Source organism: Squalius cephalus (genome assembly GCF_949319135.1).
Source record: "Squalius cephalus genome assembly, chromosome: 9".
Taxonomy (NCBI): domain Eukaryota; kingdom Metazoa; phylum Chordata; class Actinopteri; order Cypriniformes; family Leuciscidae; genus Squalius; species Squalius cephalus.
The window spans coordinates 3,476,746-3,499,864 of NC_137130.1; the positions used below are offsets into that span (position 1 = coordinate 3,476,746).

A 23,119-nucleotide genomic window follows, 5' to 3' on the forward strand; every position below is an offset into this window, starting at 1 on the left:
ACTGGAGGACATGTTGAGGATGTTTCAGCCCAGGCGGCCGGCGCTGCCGGATCATGTATTTTCGGTTTAGCCCTGTTTGAATATAAAACCCAACTGAATATAAAAAAGTCCAGTATTTCTCGCGCTCGTCATCGCAGCTGTCACAGTTGCCAGGCGACAAGAACAATCCTCCATAGGCTAGACTGGTCCGAGCGCTTCAGATGCGCCCTTTCATATGGGACGCTGTAGTTAGCAACAATTTGTTAATATTGTGACAATAGACCTACATTTTATTACTTTAATTTTCGGAACTGCATATTTCGTTAAATATTCACGTACAAATGTGAAGTAACCTACTGAAGTGCTTTTTTTCCCTCTCACTTATGATTTTACATTAAACTACACAAAAGTATAATGTAACAACCTTGAAAATATTCAGAAGTAAAATGCAGTAGTAGCATAATATAAATACAAAACCCTGACAAGGAGTTTTTCCCCTGCAGAATACTGCAGTTTTACTATTGATACTAAAAACTTGTTATTAAAAGTACTTTTTTCAGAAATTACTCTTTTTGAAAAAGAAAAAAAAACCTCAGTGACATGGCAGCCATCGATTGAGTCAGCCCTGCAAACCTGTTGGTAGACAACTTAGTGGATAGTGGAAGTATGCACTCTAACACTCTGGAGACCATCCCAGATGATGTCCCACCAGTAGAGAGGCCTTACCAGGGGCAGCCCATCCTGGTCCAGCAGCTCCAGGGTCTCCCTGCTTAGCTCAATAAAAGTCTACATCATTTTTTTCTTATTTTATGTACTGTAAATGTTTGTTGATTTTAATATGTTTAACGTATGTTGTTAATAGTTGGAAAAAGTACTTTAATGTAGCCTGTGGAACAAATTATTTTCATTTACCAATTTTATAAAATAAAAAAAATAATAAAAAAAGGTATACAAGAGTTTGTTTCAAGTAGAAATTATGTCTGTCAAAAAAACAAACAATGTCAATTAAGGCATTAAGTTCAATTTCCAAAATATGATTTTTTATTCCTCTTTTTAGTCAACTTTAGCATGGGTGTCTAAACTTATGCATAGCACTGTATATATATGGACGTGTGCTATGTATAAGAGGTAAAAACAATATACTGTTCGTTTTCTCACACAAACCGCTCGTTTCGTGTCTTAGGCCATCAATGTGTACTTACGATGGGGAATTGTTTAATTTGGACGATGGGGAATTGTTTTAATTTGGACTCTGTGCATGCTCTTTGAGACAGTGACCATAGACCTGCATGATATGACTGTCAGACAAGAACGGTTTGACCTAAAAATATCAAAATTTAAACTATTGCGGAAAAAAAGACACCTACATCTTGGATGCCCTTGAGGTAAGCTAAAACATACCAAAATTTAATTTCAAAGTGAACAATCCCTTTAAATTGCAGTGTCGTTGCTGCTGAGTGCAAAGTCAGTAAACGAGGCGAGAGGCGAGAGGCTCGGGAGCGCGCGCAGTCATGATTTCGCAGTAAATCCGACCCGGAGCCTTCACATAGAAATAGGAATACTTGCTTTCAGAGGTAATAGCAAAACCCGCCAAGTGGATCATTTTAATGTGAGATTACAACCCCTTCACACACAGGCAGGCCCGGGGTGGGTAATCGGGAGAATCGGGAGAACTCCCGGTGGGCCGCTTCACTTTTGGGCCGGTCGAGGATTTAATAAAAAAAAATTCACATTTGTCTCGTTTGTTACATTACGCTACAGACGTTCCGCATTCAGAGCGCGCAGCCTCTGCATGGGTTGTACAATGCGAGGGAGTTCTCCCCTCCCCTCCTATCGAGTTGGTTGGGTCCATAGCCCGTCTTTTCCAAAATGTTTTCTCAGGTAGGCTACCGCGGCACCGCCGGCGCCTACCAATAGCTGGGCCGGCCCTACCGTAACGGTACGCGTCAGGGAGGATGGATGGGAGGAAGAGGCCAGGAGGTATGGAAGCTTGTTTCCGCCACAGAATAAAACATTTTAAAAGATAATTGCGACTTTTTATCTTGCAATTCTGAGACATAAAGTCAGAATTGCGAGATAAAAAGTCGCAATTATCTTTTAAAATGTTTAAAAAGTCAGAATTGTGTGAAATAATGTCGCAATTGCGTGTTATAAAGTCAGAATTGCGGGATATAAAGTCAGAGTTGTGTGAAATAATGTCGCAATTGCGTGTTATAAAGTCAGAATTGCGAGATATAAAGTCAGAATTGCGTGAAATAAAGTCGCAAAAAATAAAGTCGCAATTGCGTGTTATAAAGTCAGAATTGCGTGAAATAAAGTTGCAATTGCTTCTTATAAAGTCTAAGTGAATTATTATTTAACCTTTACATTATTTGTTGAACCATGGTATTAATACAAACTACACAATAGAAAGAGCTGAACCGTTGCTTCATTTATCCAATTTGGAAAAAGTGCTAATTTGGAATTCCACCAGGAAAAAGTGGGCCGGTCTTGGGCCTGAAACTCCCGGGCTGAAAAGTGTCCCCACTCCGGCCCTGCACACAGGCAATAAAAAAGGATTCATTTTAGTAGAAAAACTACATATAGCCCCTTTAAATCCTTTTTGATCACTGCCGAGCACCGTTCGTAAGATGTACACTTTTATTACTGAAATGCTGGAAAGTATTTACAAGAACAATATTTAAGCAGCTTCCTAAGGTATGGTTCGGGGAACACGCCTAGAAATGGTATACCTTTAGTTAAGTTATACCTTAGAGTCTTATAGCGCGCTAAGAGACAACGTTATCGGGAAACGCAGCTCAAAACATTTATTTCATGGGACACTCCCAAAATAAACGATTAGCTAATAGTCTCAGGAGATTTTTTATTTTTTACAAAAAAAGAAAAGAAAAGAAAAACACATATCTTCCACGTTCACTTTAAAACGCCGCACAACAAGTGATTCTTTCCAGAATGAGGTGTTGGCTTCAGTGAACAGATTCAAATGAACGACTGGCGCTATGGCAAGCCGTTTTAACTTTTGTTCATTTCCATCTTGATATCAACAATTACATTTTTACTAGTTAAAATGATAGTTATTGATATCAGGAATTAGATTTCTACTATAACAATGGCATTTTTTGATATCAGAAATTACATTTCCACTAGTAACAATGCTAATTCTTGATATCCACAATTAAATTTTCACTAGTTAAAATGCTAATTCTTGATATCAACAACTTAATTTCAACTAGTAAAAACTATAATTCTTGATATCTGTAATTGTATTTTCACTAGTGAAATGTCAACATAGGCTGCCATTCAAAATCCATTGTTTAATTCCAATTTCACATATCAGAAATACAATTCTTACTAGTAAAAACCTTTATTTTTGATATCAAGAATTAAACTGTCACTAATTGAAATGTCTATTCTTGATATCAACAATTGAATTGCTACTAGTAACAATGTTCATTTTTGATATCAATAATTCAATTTTCACTAGTGACAATGTTAATATCTGATATCATGAATGTGATCGTTACTAAGAAAGCCATTTCTTAAATGCCATTTCATAAATAATATTGATATCAGAAATACATTTTCAGATATCAAAAATGAAAACATTTACTAGTAGCAATTAAAATTATTGATATCAAGAATAGACATTTCAACTAGTGACAATTGAATTATTGATATCAGTAATTCACATTTTTACAAGTAACAATGTAATTATTGATATCAAAAATTATATTGATTAAACAATTGATATTGAATGGCAGTCTATGGTGACATTTCACTAGAGAAAATATAATTACAGATATCAACAATTACATTTTTGATATCAACAATTGTTCAAGAATTCGATTGTTGATTCAAAATCAAGTAAATTGTTGATATCAAAAATGTAATTCTTGATATCAACAATTCATATCCTGGAAATGAATAAAAGTTTAAACGGCTTGCCATACTGGCTCTGGCTCACAAATCGGACGTCGCTAATTCACTAGTGTCTGTAGATTCTGGAGTAAACGTCTGATGATAGACACAGATGCTCATCATGGGGATTAAAATAATCTTGCTTTTAGCTGTAATTGCTCACACGTGCACTGGCAACAATAACGGTTAGTAGATCATTAAATCAATATGCATAAAATGTGACTTGTAATTTAATACCTTGCTGATGCGTAATTTAAAGAGGTAACCAAAAATGCTAATTCTGTCATTAATTACTCACCATCAAGTTGTTCTTCGGATCACAAATTAAGATCTTTTTGATGAAATCTGAGACCTCTCTGTCCTTCTATTGACAGCTACACAACAACCAATTTGATGCTTCAAAAAGTTCATAAAGAGATCTATGGAAGTAAAATAATGTCAAATGTTTTTGAAATAAAAAGCCTGTTGAATTGCACTACTTGAAAAAAATAGGCATTGCATTAACCATGCTTGCATTTTAATGCATTGTATTTTTAGGGCTTGCATTTTTATGGGCTGAAATTCAACATGGTTGAATATTTAAGCTGTGAATATTTCAATTAAAAACATTTCAAACACCTTTTCATTATTAAAAATTCAATAATCCATATTCACCTTTCATATTTCACTTCCAAAATATTCAAACTGTTTAAAAATACAACCAATAATATTCAACAGGCAATTTTCGGGCCATTTTATTTCGCTTTGCAAATTCGCTTCCACAAATTCAGTGGTTCAAATTCGACAGTAAATTCAACATTCACGTCCTCGAACTGCAGGAAAAGCAATAGATTACCGAGCATACTCTCCATCTGCTGTTAGTCAACCTCACCATTAGATGGTGCAAAAGCGCTTGTTGTTGACGAAGACATTCATTCATAAAATGGAAATGATTATCTGTGTCAGTATGTGCGGAAAAGATGATAAACACACAAAAGCTGTACGTTTATGTTTCATTCAATAACTTCATTGTTACTTTACCTGTGTATTCTACATGTCATCAGCTTTCTCTACCATGAACAGGATTATAATCGGTTTCCCTCAATACCTCATACTCAAGGATTCCCCTTCAGTTGGGCCAAAACGCTTAACGTAGCTTAATGTACTAATACAGTGATATATGAAAGATCAGTCTTGCACCTTATTGGGGAAGTAGGCTGTAGGCTACTATATAGGCTACAGGTAAGCATGGACTCAGAATATGAACTTGACGCGCAAAGTTTCATGCTGAGCGTTTCGTGATATACTGGCGATATAGCCTACATATAAGCCTACTGGTGATATATACTGATATAGCCTACTATATATAGTATGCCTACGTGTATTGCATTAGCTTAAACTGTCATGGCACTTGCATATTGTTGTCCTATTGTTAATTTAACTGTAAATCACTTTGGATAGCGTCTGCTAAATGACTAAATGTAAAATTGGCTTGACATTGGACATACGCACATTTAGTGACCGTCTCTAAAGTTGCATACAACATTGGCATACATGTTTCTAACTTCAATAGCAAACTTAGATTTATTTGAATAAATATAAAAAATCCAAAGGGTGCGCATCAGGGGCGTCACTAGGCCCTTTTTAGGGGGGCTTCAGCCCCCCTAAATTTCTGCCCAGCCCCCCTAAAAAATATTTGATTAATACATTTTTGATCGCTTCAGTCCCCTTTTAAAAAACTCATTTGAAACGGCGGCAAGCTGCGTCAAGTTCCGGCTCCTCCCCTTATCCGAGTCTGCTTGGATTTAGCTCATTTTTCAATCTGCAGGGGCGCCGAGCAGAGCGAACATCAGAGAGTACAAGGTGTGTCGTGAGTGCATTTATTGATAGATTGCTATGATATTACATCTGCATCGGTGCAGTTCTTTGTCATAAATGCATTGCAGTTTACATAATGTAATTACTAGAGCATTGGGAGCAACACAGGACGTTTCGGTTTCTCATCCGAGCGCGAATTTTAGCAGCACGACTGACGCTTCAGTTTACGGTCAAGTGCGAGTTAAGAATAAGTAGCTAAACTAAACATTTTATATTTGACAGTTTTTTAGGTCATAAATGTTAAACGAATTACAAAAATAATTAGAAAACTAATAAACTTTTGTCTAATTTCGCCATTTTGAGCTGAAAATAGGCCTATATAACGTGTAATTATGTCATTGTGAGGGGACAAGAAACATTAACAAAGTCGTTTTCATAGGCACAAGATTAATAATGAATGTGTACATGTTGAGAATTAATATAATACAATTTGTAGCCTTCGGTAAATTAAAAAAGTTCAGCTTTAGGAGGGGAAGAGACAGGGCAAGATCAGGAGACTGAGAGAAAAAGACAGAGTAACGTTAGGCCTAATGGAGATGAGGAGAGAGCAGGTTTTAAATCTATTTCTTATCCTTTTTTGGCCTTCAAACGTCTTGAAATGCACATATCAGAGAAATAAAAATGTTTAACCCCATAACAACTTCAAATTTATGACCTCTTTGATTATAAAGCCCTGTCTACGGCCATATATTAGGCCTTGATCAATAATGAATGTGTACATATTGTGAATGAATTTAATAAACTTAGTTACCTAGCTTTCCTGGTAGCTTTGTCTGAGAAAATGATTCATAAATCAACCTATCAGTTGACCCTATGTTTACTTTCTTCACTGACAGACAAAAATGAAAAGCCTATATCAGTCAAAGCTCAGCTTTAGGAGGGGAAAAGACAGAGCAAGATAAAAACAAAGAGAATAGGAGTGTGATGCTGATGAGGTGAGAAAAAATAAACAGCTGCCCGCACATGGTTTTAAAGCTATAGTTATCCAATTTTGTTGGCCTTCAAAACATCTTAAAATACACATATGTAGATCAGAGAAATCAAAATTTTCTCAGGGGAGCATGCCCCCGAACCCCCCTAACTACCTTATATTCGGGACCTTGGTGATTATAAAACCCTTCCATATGCATGTTACTGGATGAATGAATGAAACTAGTTAATAATGAGCATTAGACCATTAACTAACTTTTTTTTTTTAAATCATACCCTCATTGGGGGCTGAGCCCCCCTAAAATGAAAATCCTAGAATCGCCCCTGGTGCGCATTATGCCTGACACTACATGAACACTTTACAGTTCGTTTTATGACTGTAAGTCGTTCTATTCAAATGCTATCGGAGTTAGAAACGTGTATACCAAAGTCGTATACACTTTAGAGACGGTCCCTAAATGTGTGAATGTCCAACATCAAGCCATCTTTATGCCAGTCGATCACTGGGAAACGCTCAGCTTTGCGCGTTATTCTGAGTCAATCTGCTTGCCTGCGAGTTTGGTCTTTTACATCACTGTAGTCCATTAATCTACGTTAAGCGTTGTATATGTCCAGAAGTATTGAGGGAAACCCTAATAGCCTGCATGCATCACATCGCCACAATATAAAGTTAAGGCAACTAACTAAACAACCAAGATAAATATATGTCAACCTGTAACATTGGATCTGTACATCCACATCGGGGAATAACATTATAATCTTGTTCACGGTAGATAAAGATGCAAGTGCTACACAGAAAAAGTAACCGTGAAGGCACTGAATTTAACATAAAACCGCCGTCATAATAATCACAAATACACTTACATTGCTGTAAATGAGTTTTATGAATGAATGACTTGCTCTTATTTTGCTGGTCTTCGTCAACAACACGCACTTTTGCACCATCTGATGGTGAGGTCGACTAACAGCAGATGGAGAGTATGCTCGGTAATCTATTGCTTTTCCTGCAGTTCCAGGACGTGAATGTTGAATTTACTGTCGAATTTGAACCACTGAATTTGTGGAAGCGAATTTTGCAAAGCGAAATAAAATGGACCGAAAATTGCCTGTTGAATATTATTGGTTGTATTTTTAAACCGTTGGAATATTTTGGAAGTGAAATATGAAAGGTGAATATGGATTATTGAATTTTTAATAATGAAAAGGTGTTTGAAATGTTTTTAATTGAAATATTCACAGCTTAAATATTCAACCATGCTGAATTTCAGCCCATAAAAATGTAAGCCCTAAAAATACAATGCATTAAAATGCAAGCATGGTTAATGCAATGCCTATTTTTTTCAAGTAGTGCAATTCAACAGGCTTTTTATTTCAAAAACATTTGACATTATTTTACTTCCATAGAGATCGTAAAACTATGAACTGAGCAGTTTGATCAACATTTTCTAAAGAGAAGTGATCGCTTTTATGAACAGATTGAATTTAGTATCAAAGGCTACTATGATTTGTTTCGGATAAAAAGCAAAGAAAGCCTTTTCTCAAATGTGTCCAAATGTTTTCTCCTGATTATTCTCTAGTGGTGTTATGAGAGCTTTCACTAATGGTCTTTTGTATTGATTACAGATTCTGACTGCATTCCGCATCCTTGCTTCTCTAACCCGAACTCTTCAACAACGGATAACAGTAATATGCAACACAATCTTATGACAATTTGTATTTACGTTTTGCAGAATTGATGTGTATAAACTCGTATAATTTTATTCATAAAAGTTTTTGTACGGTCCGCTTACACCCCAGTGATGGTAATGTTTAGGGGTGGATCTCATGCTTACTTTTTTTAAAATAATTGTATGTTTTAATATTATATGACCTTCACTCATTGTGTTTTTGTGCTGATTACAGATTCTGACTGCTGTCCGGATATTACTATCACTGTGATGGAAGACACAAGTTACGAAAGTACCCAAGGTAATTTAAAGAGTTAGCTCAACCAAAAATGCAAATTCTGTCATTAATTACTCACCATCAAGTTGGTCTTCGCGTCACAAATTAAGATCTTTTTGATGAAATCTGAGACCTCTCTGTCCTTCTATTGACAGCTACACAACTACCAATTTGATGCTTTAAAAAGTTCATAAAGAGATCGTAAAACTATGAATTGAGCAGTTTGATCAACATTTTCTAAAGAGAAGTGATCGCTTTATATGATGAACAGACTGAATTTAGTATCATAGCTTGTATCAGCAGGCCTAGGCTACTATAATTTGTTTCGGATTAAAAGCAAAGAAAGCCTTTTCTCAAATGTGTTCAAATGTTTTCTCCTGATTATTCTCTGGTGGTGTTATGAGAGCTTTCACTAATGTTCTTTTGTATTGATTACAGATTCTGACTGCATTCCGCATCCTTGCTTCTCTAACCCGAACTCTTCAACATATAACAGTAATATGCAACACAATCTCATGACAATTTGTATTTACGTTTTGCAGAATTGATGTGTATAAACTCGTCATAAAAGTTTTTGTACGGTCCGCTTACACCCCAGTGATGGTAATGTTTAGGGGTGGATCTTATGCTTACTTTTTTTTAAATAATTGTATGTTTTAATAGTGTATGACCTTCACTCATTGTGTTTTGTGCTGGTTACAGATTCTGACTGCTGTCGGGGTATTACTGCACCTGTGATGGAAGTCACAAAGAGTTAGTTCAAACAAAAATGCAAATTCTGTCATTAATTTCTCACCATCAAGTTGGTCTATAATTTCATTCATAAAAGTTTTTGTACGGTCCGGCCGGGTCCGCTTACACCCCAGTGATGGTAATGTTTAGGGGTGGATCTCATGCTTACTTTTTAAAAATAATTGTATGTTTTAATAGTATACGACCTTCACTCATTGTGTTTTGTGCTGGTTACAGATTCTAAGAGCTGGTGGGATATTAATGCCGTGATGGAAGCCACATGGTTCATGAGGCCAGACTCAGAGTTGATAGTAGAAAAACTTCATGAGCCTGAACTTTTTCTCCTGGGAGGTAAGCCAAGATACATGCCCTGATCAACATAATTGTCAAGCGGGATGCAGGGGTGTGCTCCCCTGGGAGAACATTTTGATAAATAGTCCCTTGGCAAGGTGCTGTGTTTTCACACTGCCTGCATCCTCATCATAAAATCAGACCAGTACATTTAGAATCTTATATGGGGTGGAACGGTACACAGACATCACGGTTCGGTCGAGTTCGGTACAATGGAGGGAAAAGCAAAACAAAAATGCAGAAGGCAATAGTTTTATATAATTAGTTTATTAATTAAATTAATAAAAAGACAAAAAGACCTTGAGATATGTTTGGTAATTGTACCTGAATTAATTTAAAATTAATTTGCTATATTTCAGATCAATATATTTGTTTTCCTTAAAATTTTAATTAACACTAACTAACTTATTCTCATCTTAATTATAAATTATTTATTTCTGTATAAAATAATACTACCATTAAAAACACATTTGATTTTCTATTTAATCAATGTAGAATGTGTAACTTAAAAATAAACAGATTAGTGCTCTGATTAGGACAAGAAATGAAAACCAATGCAATGTGATGAATGTCCAAAAGACGGCACCGACAGACTGTTTTTAAATGGGTTTGGATAAATATTTTCTGCTTTTAAACAGTGTGTGTGTGTGTGTGTGTGTCAAGTCAAGTCATCTTCATTTATATAGCGCTTTTAACAATGTAGATTGTTTCAAAGCAGCTTTACAGAGACAAGCGTATAATTTAAGGTAACAGAGATTGTTTTGTCTTTATAGCGGTTCTTTAATAAAGTTATTTTCCAGCTAAAGTTAGTTTTGATTGATTCACTTCCGTCGCAACGATCATTTGTTATTAAATTAGGGGCCGCTAAGACGACACCATTCTCTCTACACAGACTTTAAACGCAAACCTGTGAGAAACGCTGATGGCGCTCACATGCGCATTAAGAATTGGTTCTATAGTTATGTGCGTTAGAATATATGTGCGCAGGTTTGTAATTCCCTACAAACCAAGCCTAAACAAAGTACTGGTCTTTCCTTATAAATTTTTATACAGAATTTTATTTTATTTTGTCACTTCGGGGTAGGTACGCGAAACGAATTTTCCGGACAACGCTTTATCTGTAGAGTGGTAAAGGGATCCTCCATAGGGAGAGACTAGTTGGCACTTCAGCACTGCGTTGTCATCGGGTCCAGGCCAAGGGCCTTCGTCAGATCTGGATACAGCCTGGATCCGGCAGGCTGCGGGAAAACCTCGGGATAAACAAAGACACTAAATTTAGCGTAGATGCCATTCTTCTCATGATGTAACGAGTACATCAGGATTTATGGGAAGTGTTCCCGGTTCCAGCTGACCTAATCTATGCAGCCTAACATTGAATTATAGAAGTCTATAATGTATTATGTGAATGCTATGTCAAAGAGATGTGTCTTTAATCTAGCTTTGAACTGGCAGAGTGTGTCTGCTTCCCGGACAATGTTAGGAAGATTGTTCCAAAGTTTTGGTGCTAAATAGGAGAAGGATCTAACGCCAGCAGTCGATTTTGATATTCTAGGTCAGTGGTTCTCAATTCCAGTCCTCGGGACCCGCTGCTCTGCACATTTTGTATGTCTCCCTTATTTAACACACCTGAACCAGATCATCAGCTCATTAGGAGAGACTCCATGAACTGAACTGAGTGTGTCAGATAAGAGAGACATACAAAATGTGCAGAGCAAGGGGTCCCGAGGACTGGAATTGAGAACCACTGTTCTAGGTATTATTAACTGGCCGGAATTTTGAGATCGCAGTAGACGTGAAGGACTATAATGCGTTAAGAGCTCGCTCAAGTACTGCGGAGCTAAACCATTTAGTGCTTTGTAAGTAATCAGCAATATTTTAAAATGTATGCGATGTTTAAAAGGGAGCCAAAGCAGTGTTGACCGAACCGGACTAATATGATCATACTTCCTGGTTCTGATAAGAACACGAGCGAATAATGGGACACAGGAAGTGTGTTATAACTTCAGCATACATTATCTGATCTTGATGAAACTTCCGCAGTGTGTTCGTTGTAAGAGGCCGATCACATGGATGTGACTATTGTGAGTCAAAGTTATAGCGCCACCAACTGGCTGCAGGAAGTTTGTCACTTTCAAAATGCTTTGAAATCACTCTCTTATTTTTACCCGATTTGCTTAAAACTTTATGTGTATAATGTAGACCCACAGCAGATGTAGGTCTGTGAAAGGATTATTGATATCTTAGATACTGTTGCTATGGCAACGCATCGAACTTTAATATTATTTTTTGATGATTTTGAGACGATGTAGCTATTGTGAGTCAAAGTTATAGCGCCACCAACTGGCAGCAGGAAGTGTGTCACTTTCAAAATGCTTTTGACAAAAGTGGGGGGGTTAGTTTTACCAACAGTTACAAAAATCTCTCTCTCAGTTAAAGTCTCATCGAGCCGGACAACTTTCTAATTGTATGTTTCTAGTGTATGTATGTATGTATGTATGTATGTATGTGTGTGTGTATATATATACCACTGCTCAAAAAAATTAAAGGAACACTTTGAAAACACATCAGATCTCAATGGGGAAAAATATCATGCTGGATATCTATACTAATATGGACTGGGTAATGTGTTATGAATGAAAGGATGCCACATCGTTTGATGGAAATGAAAATGATCAACCTACAGAGGATTGAATTCAAAGACACCCCGGAAATCTAAGTGAAAAAATGATGCAGCAGGCTTGTCAATTTTGCTGAAATTTCATTGAAGCAACTCAAAATGGTACTCAGTAGTTTGTATGGCCCCCACGTGCTTGTATGCATGCCTGACAACGTCGGGGCATGCTCCTAATGAGACGACGGATGGTGTCCTGGGGTATTTCCTCCCAGATCTGGACCAGCGCATCACTGAGCTCCTGGACAGTCTGAGGTGCAACCAGGTGATGTCAGATGGACCGAAACACAATGTCCCAGAGGTGTTCTATTGGATGTAGGTCAGGTGAGCGTGGTGGCCCTTCAATGGTATCGTTCCTTCATCCTCCAGGAACTGCCTGCATGCTCTCGCCACATGAGGCCGGGCATTGTTGTGCACCAGGAGGAACCCAGGACCCAATGCACCAGCATAGGGTCTGACAATGGATCCAAGGATTTCATCCCAATACCTAATGGCAGTCAGGGTGCCATTGTCTAGCCTGCAGAGGTCTGTGCGTCCCTCCATGGATATGCCTCCCCAGACCATCACTGACCCACCACCAAACCGGTCATGCTGAACGATGTTACAGGCAGCATAACATTCTCCACGGCTTCTCCAGACCCTTTCCTGTCTGTCACGTGCTCAGGGTGAACCTGCTCTCATTTGTGAAAACCACAGGGCACCAGTGGTGGACCTGCCAATTCTGGTGTTCAATGGGAAATGCCAATCGAGCTCCCTGGTGCTGGGCAGTGAGCACAGGGCCCACTAGAGGACGTCGGGCCCTCAGACCACCCTCATGAAGTCTGTTTCTGATTGTTTGGTCAGAGACATTCACACCAGTGGCCTGCTGGAGGTCATTTTGTAGGGCTCTGGCAGTGTTCATCATGTTCCTCCTCGCACAAAGGAGCAGATACCGGTCCTGCTGATGGGTTAAGGACCTTCTACGGCCCTGTCCAGCTCTCCTAGAGTAGCTGTCTGTCTTCCTGGAATCTCCTCCATGCTCTTGAAACTGTGCTGGGAGACACAGCAAACCTTCTGGCAATGGCACGTATTGATGAGCCATCCTGAAGGAGCTGGACTGCCTGCGCAACTTCTGTAGGGTCCAGTTATCGCCTCATGCTACCAGTAGTGACACTGACCCTAGCCAAATGCAAAACTGGTGAAAAACAGTCCGAAAAGATGAGTAGGGAAAAAATGTCAGTGGCCTCCACCTGTAAAACCAGTCCTGTTTTGGGGGTTGTCTCACTGTTGCCCATCTAGTGCACCTGCTGTTAATGTCAATAACACTAAAGCAGCTGAAACTGATTACCAACCCCCTCTGTTACTTAACTGACCAGATCAATATCCCAGGAGTTTAACTGACTTGATGCTATTCTCTGATTAAAAAGTGTTCCCTTTATTTTTTTGAGCAGTGTATATATATATAAATAAATATAGCTGCAAGCAGCGATGAAGGGCCAAAGCTGGCGGCACCGCCACCCCGGTGCCTTTAGGTAACTAAAGCTATATTTAGAATCTCTGTTTTTTCAGTATTTAGTAGTAGGAAATTACTAGTCATCCATTTTTTTTATATCAGATATGCATTCCGTTAATTTTGTGAATTGGTAAGTTTCGTTTTGAAGAAATATAGAGCTGAGTATCGTCAGCATAACAGTGGAAGCTAATTCCATGTTTCCTAATGATATCTCCTAATGGTAGCATGTACAGAGTGAACAGCAGCGGTCCTAGTACTGAGCCTTGTGGTAAGCCATACTGAACTTGTGATCGATGAGACATCTCTTCATTTACTGCTACAAACTGATAACGGTCAGTATGTATGTAAGTAAGTATGTAAGTATGATTTAAACCATGCTAGTGCAATTCCACTAATGCCAACATAATGTTCAAGTCTATTTAAAAGAATGTTGTGGTCAATGGTGTCAAATGCAGCACTAAGATCGAGTAACACTAATAGAGAGATACAACCTCGATCGGATGATAAGAGCAAACCATTTGTGACTCTAACGAGAGCTGTCTCTGTACTATGGTACGGTCTAAATCCGGACTGGAAATCCTCGCAGATATCATTTCTTTCTAAAAAGGAACACAGTTGTGAGGATACTGTTTTTTCTAATATCTTTGACAGAAAAGGCAGAATCGAGATTGGCCTGTAATTGACTAATTCTGTAGGATCAAGTTGCGTTTTTTTAAGAAGCAGTTTAATCATAGCCAGCTTAAAGTTTTTTGGTACGTATCCTAGGGACAAAGATGAATTAATGATATTAAGAAGAGGATATATGACCATCTCTTTCAGCTTAGTCGGTATAGGGTCTAACATACATGTTGTCGATTTAGATGATTTAACGAGTTTAGTAAATTCTTCCTCTCCTATAGCAACGAATGTTTCAAATTTTTCCTCAGGGAGACTACAATGCTCTCCCTGATGCGATACTGTAGTAGACGGTTGCATAGTTATAATTTTGTCCCTGATATTATCAATCTTATAAGTGAAGAAGTTCATAAAGTCATTACTGCTGTGTTGCTTGGAAACTTCTGGGCTTGAAGCTTTCTTTTTCATTAGTTTAGCCACTGTTTCAAAAATAAATACCTAGGATTATGTTTATTTTCTTCTAATAGGTTTGAAAAATAAGCAGATCTAGCAGCTTTTAAAGCCTCTCTGTATGCAATCAAGCTCTCCTTCCATGAAATGCGAAATACCTCTAGTTTTGTTTTCTTCCATTTGCGCTCCATTTTTCTGGCTGCTCTCTTAAGGGCCTGAGCGTGCTCGTTGTACCACGGCGTTGGACTATTTTCTTTAATCTTCTTTAAGCGCAAAGGAGCAACTTTGTCTAAAGTGCTGGAAAAGAGAGAGTTAAGAGTTTCTGTTGCAATATCAAGTTCTTCTAAGCTATCTGGGATGCTGAGATGATGAAACTGATTAGGAAGATTATTGATAAAGCAATATTTAGTGGCAGAAGTGATAGATCTAACATATTTATAACACGGAGTCTGCTTTGCAGCCTTGGCTAAATGAAGTTTACACGAGACTAGATAATGATCTTAGATGTCATCGCTCTGCTGCAGAATTTCAATGGCATCAACATCTATTCCGTGTGATAATATTAGATCTAGAGTATGATTACGACGATGAGTAGGTCCTGACACGTGTTGTCTAACTCCAATTGAGTTTACAATGTCTTTAAATGCCAATCCCAATGCATCTTTTTCGTTATCGATGTGTATATTAAAATCACCAACAATTAGTACTTTATCTGCAGTCAATACTAACTCTGATAGAAAGTCCGCAAATTTTTTTTATAAAGTCTGTATGGTGCCCTGGTGGCCTGTATACAGTAGCCAGCACAAATCTCAAACGTGATTTATCATTTATACTATATATTTTTACATTAAGCACCAACACTTCAAAAGAATTATATTCAAAACTTGATTTCTTAGTGGTTTTGAAAATATTACTATAAATTACAGCAACACCTCCCCCTTTGCGTTTCAAACAAGGTTCATGTTTATAACCGTAATCTTGCGGGGTGGACTCATTTAAAGTAATGTAATCGTTTGGTTTTAGCCAGGTTTCTGTCAAACACAGCACATCTAGGTTATTATCTGAAACTATATCATTAACAATGAGTGCTTTTGGAGTAAGGGATCGAATATTCAGCAACCCAAGCTTTAGCATTTGCTCATCTGTATTATATCTGTTTTTTATTTGTTGAACATCAATTAAATTTTTAACCTTAGATGGGTTTGGACGTTTTTTTGGATTTCCAAATTCGGGGAACAGACACAGTCTCTATATGATGATATCTTGGTGAAAGAGGCTCTATGTGATGGGATTTATCTGACCTTGGTGACGCGAGGCCGCTAGCAGATAGTCAGTTAAGCCAGTCTTTCTGCTTCCTGACCTGGTGCCCAATTTGTCATTTTTTTATCTCTAAGACTATGAGCCAAATTTTGTGTGTGTGTGTGTGATTTTGGTTGGGTAACAGTTGTAGGTTACAGTTTGACGAGTTTACAGTTTGACAAAAGCACAATGTTGTTTTATATTGCGAGTGTAAACAAATATAAGTAAACACTTTGCAGTTTGAACAGAGTATGTTTTTATGTTTCCACTATTCGAGCGCGCCCGCGCCTCTCACTCTCACACACACACACACAACATATTCCAGCATTGCAGTCTTTACATCGCAGCCTGCTTCAGAGCTAAGGCGGGGCTACAGATTAGGTGTCCCTAAAGAACCAGCGTATCTAACAGTAGTTCCGCATTACATTAAATTGCACGCGAGTTTTATTTATTTTTATACAGTGTATTCTTCGTGTATATATTCATGCACTGAACCGTGACGCCCGTACCGTTTCAGTTCAATACGAATACATGTACCATTCCACCCCTAGATCTTATCCATGCTTTTGTCCGTGGCCTCATCAATGTTAAGTGAAAACATGTTATTCTTAACCTTGTCGGACAGATTTCTTTTAAATTCTGGCGAGATGCCGTGTGTAATAAGATAGCCCGCATGCTGCCTCGAGACAGACAGATGCGTAAGGGCGAGTTTATCCTCCGCTAATTTCTGACACAAAGTGACGAGTGGATGAGCAATTGTAAACGGCAGATCAAACTCGGCAATGAAGGAGCACAAGCGAATTTTTCCCCAGCCACGCAATCGGTCATTGAGGGTCGGATATCTGCTGTGGCTGTTGCCCCCGGCAAACGTGAGGTGTGTTGAATTGCTCGGACAGCTGCTTGATGACTAGGGTCTAACTTGTGCCGTGGCAGCACTTTTTTTCCGCTAGTTCCATATAATATTTTTCTTGCGCACAAAGTGCAGAAACATGCTCCTGGTTGCCAGAGTTTTGACACCAGCTTCCAAAGGGCTTTTCGTCTCTACCCACCTCCTCTATCCAAGACCAGCGCCATTTATTCTTTATGCCTTTATCGACAAGTTTGGTGTCTTCCCTGGCTTCATAAAGTTGCACTCCATGACTCTGGCTACGTTTCGCGCTGCCAGTGTGGGAAACACATTCTTGGTGTATGGGAAACACAAAACAAATTTGCACGTGGAGTGACTGCTGAATCAATTTGATTGGCCAAAACCCAAGACCAGCCCCTACCCTATTACCGATTGGCTGAAGTAGGCTTACTGGTGTGGTTTAGTGAAAGCCCCTCTCAGATCCAGGGGGGTAATCGAGCTCTCGAATAGCGCACCACCCCCGGAGGCCGCCATTGGCTAACAAGCCATCACCTGCTGTTAGCATTCCATTGACTCCCATTCATTTTGGCGTCACTTTGACAGCGAATAACTTTACATCTGAGGCGTTTAAAGAAATGTTTAAAGACATTTGTCCATTGTTTATTTCTAAAGAAACACGACAATGTATAAAAGGCTCCATTACCTTGTATCTTACGTTATAGCCCCGTAGAAGCAGTTTTTGTAAAAGTAGGCTAACGATTGCGTCATTACCACGCGACTCTCTGGAAATTACCGTATAGACAGGAAGAGAAGCTCACAGTCAATCGGGGGGACGTGGAGGCATAAAGTCCGATAAAGTCAAGGGAGAAGCCCATAGAGAATCATAAAGTTGCTCCTGCTCCTAGCTCATGGACAGCTCCTTCTCACATCGTAAAACTATGAATTGAGCAGTTTGATCAACATTTTCTAAAGAGAAGTGATCGCTTTATATGATGAACAGATTGAATTTAGTATCATACCTTGTATCAGCAGGCCTAGGCTACTATAATTTGTTTCGGATTAAAAGCAAAGAAAGCCTTTTCTCAAATGTGTTCAAATGTTTTCTCCTGATTATTCTCTGGTGGTGTTATGAGAGCTTTCACTAATGCTCTTTTGTATTGATTACAGATTCTGACTGCATTCTGCATCCTTGCTTCTCTAACCCGAACTCTTCAACAACGGATAACAGTAATATGCAACACAATCTCATGACAATTTGTATTTACGTTTTGCAGAATTGATGTGTATAAACTCGTATAATTTCATTCATAAAAAATGTTGTATGTTCCACTTTTAATTTTTAGGGGTGGATCTCATGCTTACTTTTTTTGTTTTAATAGTATATGACCTTCACTCATTGTGTTTTGTGCTGGTTTACAGATATTTCTCTTATGGATTCCAAAACGCCACGAGAAATACCTGTGATGTGGAACATCTCAGGCAAGTCTGTTGACTTTCTCAAAGGCTTGATAGTTACGCGCGTCATGCCCTCGTTCTACATCTTCGTCATCCTCATTAGTTTGCCCCTGAACGCTTTGGCCTTGGTGACGTTCACCTGTAGGATTAAAGTGAAGAAACCAGCTGTGATCTACATGTCTCACCTGGCGTGTGTGGACCTGTTCTTCACCCTGTTGCTGCCTCTGAAGATCCACTACCAGCTGAACGCTTCAGATTGGGTGTTCGGTGAGGTGGCGTGTCGTGTGCTCAGTGCTGCTTACTACTGCTACATGTACTGCTCCATACTTCTGATGATGTGCATAAGTGTGGACAGACTGCTGGCTGTGGCGCTTCCCATCACCTCTCAAACCTGGAGGAGCGCAAGGAAAGCCATGTGTGTGTGTGTGCTGGTCTGGCTTCTGGCGATCGCTGGTACGGTGCCACTTCTCTCAATGAGACAAACGCTCAAGGTTGAGGATGTGGGCGTCACTTGTCATGATGTACTGCGCCAAAACGACCCTTCAAGGCTGTATTATGTGTACCTATTCTCCATTCTCTCCTGCCTCTACTTCTTCTTGCCACTGGTTGTCACCTTAGTGAGCTACTTTACTATCATATATGTACTCAGTGCAAAGTCTAAACGCTTAACAACATCATCACCTTCAGGCATTCGAAGGAAAGCTGTGATTATGACTATTGCTGTGCTGATTGAGTTTGTGTTGTGTTTTGCTCCAACCAATGGCATCCTGTTGTACCACTATGTTGGTTTAGCTACAAGTAGAAACATCGGGGAGGGAGATTCATCATATGCTGTTTACCTGTTGGCTGTGTGTTTGGGGAGCGCAAGTGTTTTTCTGGACCCTCTTCTGTACTACTACGGCTCGTCTCAGTGCAGACAGCAAATGAGATCTGTGTTTTGTTGCAGAAAGGCAAAAAGAGCGAAAACAACAAACACATGAAATGCTCTCACTACAGCAGCACAATAGAAAACAAAAGTCTCTTAAAGATCTCTCTTAAAGGGGTGGTTGATTATGATTTAACTTTTCTAACTTTAGTTAGTGTGTAATGTTGCTGTTTGAGCATAAACAACATCTTCAAAGTTACAACGCTCAAAGTTCAAAGTAAAGGGAGATATTTGCTTTTAAAGAAATCGCTTTTTAAGGACTACAACAAACGGCTGGTAGAGACTACACCACATTAGTCACTTTCCTGTCACTTCCTGTCAAATCCAAGATGGCAGCTTGTCTCTCTGTGATTGATATTTGTTTGTTTATGGGGAAAATAGCAAATTGATCATTTTATGAGCTTTTGTACAATATAACTATAATGTAGAGTCGGTATTTGTCATACTCGATGGTTGTTTTATGACACAAATCCGTATAGTTTAAGTCGGGTCTGACATCCTCAGTGTACTGGCATTGTGCTAATCCTAGCAGTGCCGTCTGCAAATACACGGTATCCATAAAATCCCAGTCTGAACCACCAAGCTGGCACGGAAATCTACCTGGAACTGCACTGTTTTTGGAGGATCTGTTTCATGCTGACTGGTCGGTGCCGGGAGCCTACTTATCTACTGGAGCTCGAGTACAGACGTGTCACTGAGTTTGATGGGCTTGATCTCCCTACAGTGAAGGAAAGTGCTTCTTTGTTTTTACTGCTGGTTTTTAAGATATAGCTTGATGTTTTAGAGACGTCTGGTTTTGATTAAACTCTTTTACCCGCAGCATTGCTTCTCTCACTGGGCTTCCTGTTTACAAGTGACAACATGTAACATCATTGGTCGCTGCAGAGAAAACAGATAACCCATATTGGACTTCTCTATTGCTGACCTGGACTGTTTTATTATTTTTGTTTTGTTTCTTAAGTAATATTTTGTCTTTACACGTCTGAGTGGTGCTACGGATATGGAGAGAAAGAAGTGGTTGCTCCTTGCCTCTCTTTGTTTTATTTTTTCATTGTCCTTATTTATCTCTGGGGATACCTATTACTGGAATGGATATTCCAGTCCAGTGTTCCCAATGTAATGTAAATCACAAAAGGGCACGTGTGCATTTGACTGTTCACTTAATGTCACATGTTGCCTATTCTAACCTTCTGACACCATTGACTTGGTCTGTGTGTCTAGTATCATGACGTTATGTGACAACTTTACCACTGTTTCTTGTGTGCTCCATGATGACTCCCATTTTAAAAGTAGAAGCAATGAATCGTACAAGAAATCAGTTAAGATAAAATGTCTAATTGCTTTATTACTGTTGATGTCAGGAAATGTGCAGCCAAACCCAGGCCCAGACACCCCATAGGCTTTAACACCCCGGCAGATTTTAAAGAAAGGTCAGGTCTTGGTTTCTTTCACTTGAATGTACGCAGTCTTGTTCCTAAATTGGACATGTTGCGTATCTGGGCTCACTCTACAGATTCCGATGTAATTGTCTTGTCTGAAACCTGGTTAAGTAAATCGGTTTCAGATAAAGTAATCAATATAAGCGGTTATAATGTTTTTAGGACTGACCGCCCTAATAGAGGTGGGGGTGTAGCAATCTACATCAAAAACCAGTATCATGTTAATGTATTGCGGTCAATATCATTAGTTAAACAGTTTGAATTTTTAGCATTGGAGCTTGAAATCTCTAAATCACTTTGTATAACGGTCATTGGTTGTTACAGGACTCCTTCAGCTGTTAACGGTGCTCTGCCCTCCTTAATGCAACTCCTTTCGGATTTTAACTCTAAGGAATTAGTAGCCTTCGGAGACCTAAATTGGAATTGGTTACAACCAATATCTGATGACTTTAGAGCTAATTGTGATTCACTAAATCTTTTCCAGATTGTTGACAGTCCCACACGGCCAAACTAAACCCGGAAAAATCATCTCTATTAGATGTAATTTTAACTAACGTTCCTCATAAGTACTCCACTGCTTCCATATTTGCAAACGACATCAGTGACCACTGTGTCATAGCTACAGTTAGAAATACTAAAATATCTAAAACCAAACCATGTATTATAGTCAAGCGTAATATGAAGCACTTCTCAGAACAAGACTTTCTCCATGATTTATCTAATTTTGGCTGGGAAAAAATTTATAACAGTGCAGATGTTGATAGTGCCTGGAACCTCTTTCATGAAGGCTTTGTAAATATAATAAGTACGCTCCACTAAAGAAATACAGAGTTAAAGGCCGAAACAATGCTTGGTTTTCTCTGGATTTAGCAAATATCCTCCATGACCGCAATGTGGCATGGGCAAAAGCCAGAAAATCTAATGAGAACTCTGACTGGCTGGTTTTCAGGCAGCTGCGCAATGCATGTACTCTCAAAATTAGAAAAGCCAAAGCTGATCATTTTCTTTCTCAAACCACTCATAACCTGAATAACCCATCAAAATTTTTTTGGAAAACTATCAAATCATTATCAGAAAACAGTAAAGGTCAGGAGCTTCCTTCAAGCGTTGTGATAGACTCTAAAACAATTACTGACAAAACCAAAATTCTTGATTGTTTCAATGAACATTTCATAGCCTCAGGATTTTCATTTGAGTCACTAAATACTCAACATAAGTGTTCCCCTATAGTGGAGACTGTTGGTTCCGAACCTTCTACTCAGTGTTTTAGTTTTAGTCCTAGTCCTATTACAGTTTCAGACGTAGATAAAGCCCTCAAACATTTGGACACAACAAAATCTGCAGGCCCTGACAAATTGGATCCTTACTTTTTAAAGTTAGCAGCTAATTTTATTTCCGTGCCTTTAACTAATATTTTTAATCGGTGCTTGAACACAAATGTCATTCCGTCCATCTGGAAATCCCTGTTTGGTTCCCCTGTTAAAAGGTGGTGACCCTGCTATATTAAATAACTATAGACCGATCTCTAAATTGTCTGTCTTGGCCAAGGTCTTAGAGTCTCTTGTCAGTGATCAATTAAAGATTTTTTTAGACAGTAAAAATGTTCTATCTGACTTTCAATCCGGTTTTAGAAAAAGGCATAGTACAACATCTGCAGCTCTTAAGGTTTTAAATGACTTAATTGAATCCATAGACAAAAAGCAGCATTGTGCAGCCCTTTTTATTGACCTTTCTAAGGCTTTTGATACAGTGGACCACACAGTTCTTAAGCACAGACTGTGGAGGGCTGGACTTTCGGAACAAACTGTAAGTTGGTTTGTTAATTACCTTACAGACAGAACTCAGTGTGTGCAGGCGGAGGGAAACACCTCTAGCTATCTCAAAATAACAAAAGGCGTGCCACAGGGATCAGTGCTGGGTCCACTGCTTTTCATCCTATATATAAATGACATAAATCATAACATATCGAAAGGAAATTTTCATTTTTATGCAGATGACACTGTACTGTATTGCTCAGCACCTACAGCAGTCCAGGCCCTCTCCCAATTACAATTTGATTTTAATATGCTTCAACAGAACATTTATGATCTGAAACTTGTTTTAAATGCTGAAAAAACAAAAGTAATGCTTTTTTCAAATTCAAAATCCAAATTAAATCTGCCTTCAATCATCACTTCTCAGGGTAAGAAGATTGAATGTGTTTCTAAATACAGAT

General features: G+C 38.7%; 1 protein-coding gene across 1 annotated transcript; it reads left to right on the forward strand.

The window, feature by feature from the left end:
* Positions 1 to 645: 645 nt before the first annotated feature.
* On the forward strand, positions 646 to 19,520 carry LOC307164736 (proteinase-activated receptor 1-like; the record flags this gene model as incomplete). Its single annotated transcript, XM_079881796.1, has 5 exons — positions 646 to 739; positions 8,587 to 8,652; positions 9,331 to 9,381; positions 9,598 to 9,711; positions 18,505 to 19,520. The coding sequence occupies 5 exons, from the start codon at positions 646 to 648 to the stop codon at positions 19,518 to 19,520; spliced, it is 1,341 nt and encodes a 446-aa protein (XP_079737922.1).
* Between the last annotated feature and the right edge of the window lie 3,599 nt (positions 19,521 to 23,119).